Source organism: Emys orbicularis, chromosome 19, assembly GCF_028017835.1.
Source record: "Emys orbicularis isolate rEmyOrb1 chromosome 19, rEmyOrb1.hap1, whole genome shotgun sequence".
Taxonomy (NCBI): Eukaryota; Metazoa; Chordata; order Testudines; family Emydidae; genus Emys; species Emys orbicularis.
In genome coordinates this window covers 5,329,329-5,339,132 of record NC_088701.1, presented here as the reverse complement: position 1 = coordinate 5,339,132, position 9,804 = coordinate 5,329,329, and the positions used below count along the sequence as shown (strand labels likewise).

Genomic DNA, 9,804 nt, shown 5'->3' with positions numbered 1-9,804 from the left:
TGTTAGTCTATAAGGGGCAACAGAACTCTTTGCTAAATTTAGCCTGGCTGCCCCCATGTCATGCAAGACCACACTGCCACTCACTGGAATTTGGCACTGCCGCCCTTTCCTTCATGATATAGGAGTGACTGAGCCAAATCTCCCACCCTAGGCTTCTGAGGAGGGGGATGGTACACTGAAGTTTTGCCTAGGGCGGCAGATTGACTTGAGCAGCCTCTGGGAGAGAAGTGCTGATTTCAACATATTCTGATAAAAGTCAATGGGAGTTGAGCAATCTCAGAGCCTGGAAGTCTAAGGACCAGAAACTGGAACCACAGAGACGCTATGATTCTGCACTGACCTGGAGAGGAAATGGTTGGGTCAGAGTCCCTGACCCGTGTGACCACAGGCGTCCGTTCCCCTGGAAAGGCATGATGACGGCTCCTATCAATATAAACTGCACCGACGGCCAGGAGCAGAACATAGACATCCGCAGCCATGCACCCGGACAGCTCCTACCACAAATGGGACAGCTCAGAGCAGGTGGAACTGGCAGTGCAGGGAGGAAGCCGCGCACCTGGGAGAGGTGGTAAAGGTGAGCTGGCCTGAGGAAGGGTGGTCTTGTGATTAAGGAGCTACCCTGGGAGTCAGGAGGCCTGTGTCCGATTCCTGGCTTTGCTTATTTGAGTTTGGCCGGTGCCCACAATCAGGATAGTTTCTCTCTCCCCCAAATTAGTGTCTGGATTGAGTCTGGATATTCCCATCATCCACATAAAATCATTTTTTATCATGGGGCAAACTCATCCCTGGGTCACTCCAGTGCTTTCAGTGTTACTATTCCAGGGACAAAACTGGTCCTGTGAGCCTGCCCATATCTTCCCACTAGAGCCTGAGGGGGTTCTCATTTTGCCTTTAAGGCAGGGGCTTCTCAATCTGGAGGTAACACTCACCCTGCCCTCCCCATATTGCCAAAAGAGAGAGCGATTCCCAACATGGAAAATGGAACACAGGGAAGATTGAGAACTATCTCAAGGTATTTACCCTATGGTGAATCCCTCCCTTCCCCTTGTCCAGTTATCATCTCCTGTAGGAAACCATGTTCAGTGCCTGGAGTCTCTCCCCAAAGTAAATGTTAGGTGGGGTTGATCCTGCATTGAGAGATCTAACCAGTGCTGCTCCCCACAGCTCTTTGCCTTTCCAACTCCACCCAAGGGAAGGCCAATGCGATCCTGTATGTCCTGCTGGTGATTTCAATTGCAGTGGCCACAGCTCTCATCGTAGTGAACCTTGGGAAATGTAAGTCTCCTGTTCGTTTCTACCTCGCCCTCACATCTCACCTGCCAAGAATGAGGCTACTCTGACTAGTTTGGGGTGGATTTTAGCAGTGGGGCACAAAATTGGGTTGAGACTGGAGGCTCAGTTGTGACCTTAATTATGGAGCAGTTGCCATTGCTAGGTAACTTTCACTCACCTCTGAGTTAAGGTGACCGGATTTTCAAAGGGGTGGGATTTGTCCTTAGCATAACTCCCGCTAGCTTTCCAGGGGACTTGTGCTCGTAAATCTCAGAAAAATCCCACCCTAAATCAGTAACCGGCCATGTTTGTGGTGACATTTTGAAGGTTGTGAAATATTCATACAAAAATGTTCTTTTTTCAATCGTGTTCTGTGGCCAGTGCAAAGGGCTGTCGGCCGATCATGCTAGCGGAGAGGGAATGTCTGGGAGTGACAACAATGTAACGGGGGCATGGCACAGTGCGCTGCCACAATTGCCTCTTCCACATTAACACAAGGAGAGCTTGGGCCCGACAAATGCATTCCTTCCCTTTTTAACTTTGCAACCAGCTAATCACACACAAACCGAGACAGGCTCCTTGTGGCAGCAAGCAGATTTCTGCTCTGCACAGCAGTGAGAGCCCTGCATTGCTCTGGGAAGGCTGAGCCTTTTCACTCTCAGCTTTGCTATGCCCCTTTGAGCTGTCCAGCCACATTCCTCACCTGTGTGTAGCAGTAGCAGCTGCACCGCACACCCTGGTGCCACTGGCAGCTCAGTGTAACATAGAGCAGCCCCAACGCAGCTCTACATTGTACCGAGGACCGAGCTGGTGTCCAGAATAATGAATCCTGGTGTTGAGCACAGTGCGCCTGTAGTGGAGGATCACAGCTAACATGAGGGAATGGACATCAGAAGTCTTGGGTAGTAACTGGGAGGAAAGTGCATTTTACAGCAGCACGGATGTCCCCAAAGATATGGGTTTCCCCTGCTGATAAATTTTACTCTGCTATCAAAAGTGTCATGTCTACAGTGTCCAAGGGTCTTGCTGAAGCCCAGGAGGATCGAGATACTATAAGAAGAGATGCCAAGAGAAATCTGACACATCACCAGGACTATCTAGGTGAGAGGATAAAGGAAATGTTTTTATTCCTTGTTGGACTTTGCAGAACTTTTTAGGTCCTTACACCTCAAGGGAGGGGAGAGTTGGGCCCACGGGGTCAGGTGCAGGGCTGGTGAAGTTGATGTAGCTCCTTGGACTACAATGGAGCTGAGCAGACATACATCAGCTGGGGATCTGACCCCAGCTCAGACAGGACTCCAGATTATTGTGGGGTGTGGGAGAAACATAGGAGGTGGAAGCAGCTCTTAGAAGTTGTTGGACAACATTGTCCTGTTCCTAGGGTCACTGATTATCCAATGAAATTTTGTTGTGATGAGGTCACGTTTCTACCAGTGTCTCATTGGCTGAGAGTGTTATCCTGCTGGGGAAGCCATGGGCATGAGTGGAATTTGTCTGTACCAGGAGTAGGCACATGCCTGGGGCCCCCATAAAGACAACTACTGCTTGGGTGAGTGGGAACTGAGACCCGTCTTGTCCAGGACACTCCCCTGACCATCTGAAAAAAGGAAGCAGGAATATGGGTCAGTGGACGCCACAGTCTGCCCAGCAGAGTGTGATAGTGTGTCCCCAAACACCCAGCAAATGGCCCTTCATTTCTCCGTGCCTCAGTTTCACTATCTTTGAAATGGGTAACATTTCTTGTCTATTTGTATTGGAACTCTCTCGCTCAGTGTCTATGCAGTGCCAGAGCAAGGGTACCCAATCTCAGTTCCGGTTTGTGCAGCACCTGGCACAAAGGGGCCCTAATCTCAGGTGGGGCTTGTAGGTAGCACGGTAATTTAAATCAGTAATAGCTATAAGTGAAACCCATTTACATCCTTGCAAATGGCTGTGCTTGCTCCATAAATTTCACAGACTCCTGGATGAATGGTACTTATCCAGCGCTCCTCAGTGGTCGAGCTTGTGCGTGGGGCAGCATGAGGTTCTGTGTTGTTATTTAAAATGGAAACTCCCCATTCTCTCATTTTCCTTTTAGAGTTGAAGATGTCCAAAGAATTCAACAGGTTTCAGAGTAGCAGCCGTGTTAGTCTGTATCCGCAAAAATAACAGGAGTACTTGTGGCACCTTAGAGACTAACAAATTTATTAGAGCATAAGCTTTCGTGGGCTACAACCCACTTCTTCGGATGCATATAGAGTGAACCATATATATATGGTTCACTCTATATGCATCCGAAGAAGTGGGTTGTAGCCCACGAAAGCTTATGCTCTAATAAATTTGTTAGTCTCTAAGGTGCCACAAGTACTCCTGTTATTTTTAAAGAATTCAACGTGTTTAATAGTCGACTTCTTAATGGTATGTTCTGCTGATGTTTCTCAAGAGGTTGGGCATAAACAGTTCCCTTGTCACAAGGGGTGCAATAAAATCATAGGGGTTGCACATGGGTGGGGTATCTCCCTTCGACACGCCCATGTACAGCAGTTCTTTTCTGCCCTCTGCTGTTTGCAGTGTCCAAGGAGCTGGCTGGGGTTAGGCTGGGGATCGAGGAGATCCAAGCTGATCACGTGAAAGACCCATCACATCTCCAGGACGCCATAGGTGAGAAACATCCTTTTCCTTCCAATGCCTGATCACTGCTACTTCCTTGTAGAGGGACTCCTGGGTCTGATCTTCCCGTGTGGAGGGCAAGCTGAAATGGAAGTAGAGAAGGAGGATGAGAAAGGGGGAGTGTGAGGCTGGAGCAGGGAGCCCTACATGGATAATCCCATTTTGGTTTGGAATCAGCTGCATCCTGCTCCCAAGGGCCACCCCAGGTTTTATCCTGAGCCCCGTTCATGCTGCAGCAGAACTTTGGAACTCAGACCCTGATCCAGCAAAGGCACTTAGGCATGTGTAACCCACTGGTGAGCAGTGTGACAGGTAACGCCTCTGTGCTGCTCTAGGAGATGGTTCGGCAGCTTTATCTCACGCTGAAGTAGTTCCTGCTTTTAGCCCTGGAGGGCCCCAGTTCAATCCCCAAGTTGTTACCCACAATAGCGGCTGTCAAACAACTCTACCCTCGTGATTACTTTGTGGTGTAACACATCTCAGAGCAGTGGTTTTCTGCCTGTGGTCCATAGACCCGTGGAGGTCCGCAGACTATGCCTAAGATTTCCAAAGGGGTCCTCACCTCCATTCTAAAGTTCAGGGGTCCAAAAATGAAAATACGTTGAAAATCACTGGCTTTGTGTTTAAGTGCTTTGCTGCATTGTGGTCTCAGTACCCTGTAGATACGTGGGAGTGGTGGTGGTGGTGGTGAGGTGCTCTGGTTCGCTCAGTGCTGCTGAGAGCTCACAGCTCCCATGGCCTGCAGAAGGAATTTGGGAATGCTCATCCCGTGTTGTTTCAGGCCCATCCAGTAAAAACATGAGCCGGGTTCTGATCTTAGTTATGCTGGTGTCAGGGCTGTGACTAGGGATTTAGACTTCCATAGAAGAGGCCCATGATACAGACGTGGAGCCTGGGCTACCTTATTGTGAGCCTACTGAGGTAAAAATTCCCTTACTGAATCCAACAGTTAGCTTGAAGGAAAATCAATCAGCCCAGGATAGCACAGGTGCTTTGATAATACAATGGTGGACTGCAGTATCAGAGCATAGATAGGTCGAAGGCTGTGAAAGGGGACAGACAGTGTATTTGCAGATAGATGGACACATTTCCAGCTGCTGTAAAGGAAGGTCTGAGCCAGCCCAGAAATAACAACCTGTTGATTCCGGTGGCATTTTTCTACCCCCTGCCTCCCCTGACAGAGATAAGGAACCTAACGCACAGTATGTCGAAGGAGCTGGCTGAGGTGAGAAGGGACCATGACAGACTCCAGGAGGTCTTGAGCAGGGTGCAGGAGGAGTTACGGAACATCACAGGTAAGGGGGCACCAGACAGGGCTTGAAACCAGTGACAGAGTTAACCACAAATGCCCAGCGTCAGTGAAAGCCAACAGGGAACAGGGCATTTGACTTTCAGGTTCCCAATAGGCCTATGGCCTGCGCAGTTCCCTCTGCACTGAAACTGACCACATCTACGTGCAATGGAAATGGACACAGCTGATAATTTGGCTAAATAGATAATGAAGCCTAACATGGGATGGATACAATACTGTATGGCAGAAGCCACCAGATGGTGCTGTTGTACATCAGCTTGCAAGTTCTCTTTCCAAGCATGTCAGCGGTATTCAGTCTTCGAAGACATGCTGTGTTGTTGGTTTCAGGCTGTGTTTTTTTTGGAGGGGAGCTGTTGCAATTAGCAAGGGAGTTTGCTCCCTGCCTGACTCTCTAAATAGGCTCAGTTCTTGGGGCAGAGTTGTGCCCAGGAAACTGGGCATCGGTGTCTGGGCTGAGATCAGAGATTGGCCTGCATTTTATTTATGGGCGTCTCTTTTCCAGGAAAAGTGCACCCAGCAGAAATCAACAAGTTATATTAGGAAAATATTAACTCAGTGATTCATTTTTCAATGGGAAACCGATCTAGCAGGCCCTGCCATCTGCTACCACATATCAGAGGGGTGACAATGCCATGTAACTTATAAAACCATCCCACAGAGGATGAATGAGCACCTGGTGGAAGGAAAAAGAATCCAATTTCCGGGAGTACGCAAATTCACTGCAAATTATTTGCTTGAAGCCAGTGAGAATGTCAGAAGTAAATAAGTATGGGGACACGGATGTTTTTACACTTCAGTTAGACTGCATTTGACTCTCTGATGCAGGCTTGTCCCATAATTTTACTTCTCACAGAAGTCATCTGCACAAAATGTCCACCTGGCTGGCAGAATTTAGAGAAAAGTTGCTACTTCTTTTCAACATCGACTAAATCCTGGTTGGACGCTAAGCAGTTCTGTACCAATGAAGGGTCTCACCTGGTTATTGTTAACACCAAAAAGGAACAGGTAAGCCATCCACTCAGATTCCTATTGTGGATCACGCAGAATGGAAGGGATTAAGCACAAGGGACCAGATTCTGTTCTGCTACACCAGGGTGAATATGGAGTTACTCTAGATTTACCCTAGCGTAACTGAGATCACAGACTGGCCCAAGTTTTCCAGGAATTTAGCAATATCTTTGGATGTAACTTTCTGTTCAAGAAGAATTGAGGGAACCTGGATACATAGAGTCATTTGAAAATTCATAGATTCATAGATTCTAGGACTGGAAGGGACCTCGAGAGGTCATCGAGTCCAGTCCCCTGCCCGCATGGCAGGACCAAATACTGTCTAGACCATCCCTGATAGACATTTATCTAACCTACTCTTAAATATCTCCAGAGATGGAGATTCCACAACCTCCCTAGGCAATTTATTCCAGTGTTTAACCACCCTGACAGTTAGGAACTTTTTCCTAATGTCCAACCTAGACCTCCCTTGCTGCAGTTTAAGCCCATTGCTTCTTGTTCTATCCTTAGAGGCTAAGGTGAACAAGTTTTCTCCCTCCTCCTTATGACACCAATTGTCGAGTGAGCTTTGTAAAAAGAAATCTCAGTGTCAGATGTGGATGATTCGATATGAATCAAAATTCATCTGTGGGGGGGGGGGCAGTTCTAATCCCCTGTGAATACAAATCACAGAGTCCCATAGGGACCTAAAAATAATATTTGATTGCTACCGACCTGGGCAGGAATTCAGCTGCTGACCCATAGGTGAAATGCTTTTCAGAGCAGCTCACTACTACACTACGAAAGGCTTTTTGATATTCTATGGAAGACCCCACTCCAGATTCCTCATCGGGACTTTGCAGAAGGAATCCTGCCCTGACGGAGGATCCACCTTAAGTTTTAAATTGAGCCCGGAGCCTGCTGGGAACAGGATTTGGGAGACTAGTTGGTGCTGGGAGGATGCCCATGTAGTACAGAGGTGGGCAAGGTACTGGTGTGAATCTGGAGTCACCAGAACCAAAATCTGACTCATGAGCAGTACAGCTCATAGCATGTGTATTTCGCTATCCTGTCCTTGGGCCAGGATTTAAGGCACCCACAGTAACAAGGTTGCAGCATGGGACTCAACAGGGACTGCAAGATGGTTCCTTGGTCCCTCTTCATGGAGGGGACCTATGGCCATGGGATTGACAAGCCCCAAAAGCAGGCCTTCAGCAGCTGTAGGAGGATTGAAAATTACGTGCAGTCCTCAGGGAACAGCAGTGTAATATTTAGCCTTATTATTGTCAATTATCGGTATTGTGAGAGCACGTAGAAGTACCAATCAGAGCCCCATTGTGCTAGGTGCTGTGCACACGTCACAAAAAGCCAGTCCCAGCCCCAAACACCTTACAGGCCAGTGTTCCCCTCCCATTCTGAAGGGGAGATTTGCAGGGCAAAGGGCAGAGATGAGGCATTTGAAGTACAGCTGGTCAGAAAATGAGCTTTTTTGTGTGGAAAATTTCATTTATTTGAGCTAAAAATATATATACTGCAAATTTTCAACTGAAATCTGAAACATTTCAATTTGGAAATGCTGCTGCAGTGCCTCATGGGAGCTGTAGTTTGGATGCTTCAGGCCCCCATTCTTTAGAGGTCGAGCTACCCACTCAGTCTACATCTCCCATGATGTACAACACTCATTCCTCTTGAAGAGAGGAAGTGATGCATCATGGGAGTGCCTGGTGCATCATGGGAAATGTAGGGTGGCACACTTAATGTAAAGGGTTGGAAAAACAGGGGAAGGAGTGAGAATCTACAGCTACAAACTCTGCTGGCCCCAAACACAGGCCCCCTGAAACCTCCTCACCTCCTGCTTGGGATCATGATTGTCTTCTTCACCTGTTTTCCCACATAGACATTTTTGTCAAACCACATCACTGAGCCCCACGTGTACTGGCTCGGCCTCAGCGACTCAGCGAAGGAAGGGGAGTGGCGCTGGCTGGATGGCAGCCCCCTGTCTGTCAGGCAAGTCCCTCTTTGTTCGGCCTCTTTGGAGAAAGAACTGTCCCTTACAATCAGCTGTTTATGCTTTATCTCCTGTCCCGCATTGATACCAAAGCAATTGATACTAGAAGGGTCTCTGGTCCCCTTTAGTGGCTAAAGCATGTAAAGAAGGTTATGAGTCTGCTACTGCCTCCATGCTAATGTCATCCAGGGTCAGCACAGAGCAGGGACTGAACCTGGGATGTTCCTGGGGAGCAGAAAGCTGCTTTACCATGGGGCATTCTGAATGTCCTGCTAAGGAACGGTGCTGGGGAGAACAGCAACATGGCCTAGTGGACAGGGCCATGAAGAAGGAGACAGCACTCATGGATTCTAGTCCCAGCCCCATAAGTATCCTCAGGTGGCAGACTGTGAGGCACGTCTCTCCCTGCTCTATGCCTCAGTTTCCTCACCCGTAAAATGCACTGGAAACTGATGTCCTCCAAGATGAGAACAGCTCTGGCTTGAGCAGTGGCTGAGCCAGCTTCCCCTATTCAGTGGCTAGCATCAATCTGCCATGGCCCTGATCTCCAGGCACCACCTCAAGGAGTGAGTAGGCAGATCAGTCCATGCCCACCTTGACTATCTCTGCTAAAACTATCAGACCAGTCAGGGCCCATTGGCGTCAGTGACATGGAGACCTGTCCCCTAGGAGCTGGCACATTTCACAGCACCTGCATGGAGGAGGTTTTCGAACCAGAGACGCTGTACGCATGTGGACTCTGTTCTGTTACTAAGACCCACAGCCACACTGGGGATGGGATGGGAGATGATTTTCAGGAGGGGCAGCCTGTGGAAGCCAGGAGCAAGTGGAGCATTTGCAGGGGTGCTGGGATACACAGCAACTACAAGTGGGAGTTGCTCTAGGATCACAGCCATTCAAATCATGTTTCTGCAGTGCAGGCACAGTCAAGCATAGGTCTCTTTGTGCCCTGACTGCCCTCTGTGCTGTGATGAGCAGCCACACATCCTCTGCCTTCTTCCATCCATCCATCTTCCTCTTACCCACCTACTGCACCACCTGGCCTGCCAACCCCTGCTGTTTGGATGGTGACATTTAAAGGCAGCTAGAGCTGTGTGAAGCAGCTGGCATCCACCAGGGTCCTTCCATCCAAAGTTATTGGTTCCCGCACCTCCCTTTTAGAACTTCCATACCCACCTCTAATACCATGGGGCTTTGGTTTCCTTCTCAGGTTCTGGGGGCCCGGAGAACCCAACAATGTTGGGCAGCAAGGGGAGGACTGTGGCAGCCTCCGCTTTGACGGGAAGTGGAACGATGCCATCTGCTCCTTCACTGAGAACTGGATCTGCGAATGAACGGCAGTGCTAGCTCAGTCCCTGAATCCACAGCAGGGAGGGGAGGTCTCACACAGCCTGCCCCACGTGGGACTGCTCCGGAGCTTTCATCTCTCTGAATCAGTGATTCTCAGACTGCCGCTCGTGAGCTGCAAGAGGCTTTTTAATGTCTCTCATGCAGCTCTTTGCAGTTCATGCTATTAAAACACTGTGGTTTAATTATTAACCAATCTGAGTTATTAACCAATCTGGATGCTTTTACT

At 48.8% G+C, this 9,804-nt stretch overlaps 1 protein-coding gene across 1 annotated transcript; it reads left to right on the top strand.

The window, feature by feature from the left end:
- The first annotated feature begins 477 nt into the window (after positions 1 to 477).
- LOC135891621 (CD209 antigen-like protein C) lies at positions 478 to 9,562 on the top strand. The gene is made up of 10 exons (XM_065419230.1): positions 478 to 574; positions 1,165 to 1,275; positions 2,284 to 2,373; positions 3,350 to 3,385; positions 3,637 to 3,669; positions 3,823 to 3,912; positions 5,103 to 5,216; positions 6,087 to 6,238; positions 8,118 to 8,227; positions 9,439 to 9,562. The coding sequence occupies exons 1-10, from the start codon at positions 478 to 480 to the stop codon at positions 9,560 to 9,562; spliced, it is 957 nt and encodes a 318-aa protein (XP_065275302.1).
- Positions 9,563 to 9,804: the final 242 nt, after the last annotated feature.

Excerpts from the sequence above, each read along its gene's own strand:
- LOC135891621 (XM_065419230.1), top strand. The coding sequence starts at position 478 with ATGCACCCGGACAGCTCCTACCACAAATGGGACAGCTCAGAGCAGGTG. Across the intron at positions 3,670-3,822 it reads TAATAGTCGACTTCTTAATG|TGTCCAAGGAGCTGGCTGGG; the intron begins GTATGTTCTGCT and ends TGCTGTTTGCAG. Across the intron at positions 8,228-9,438 it reads GGCAGCCCCCTGTCTGTCAG|GTTCTGGGGGCCCGGAGAAC; the intron begins GCAAGTCCCTCT and ends TTTCCTTCTCAG.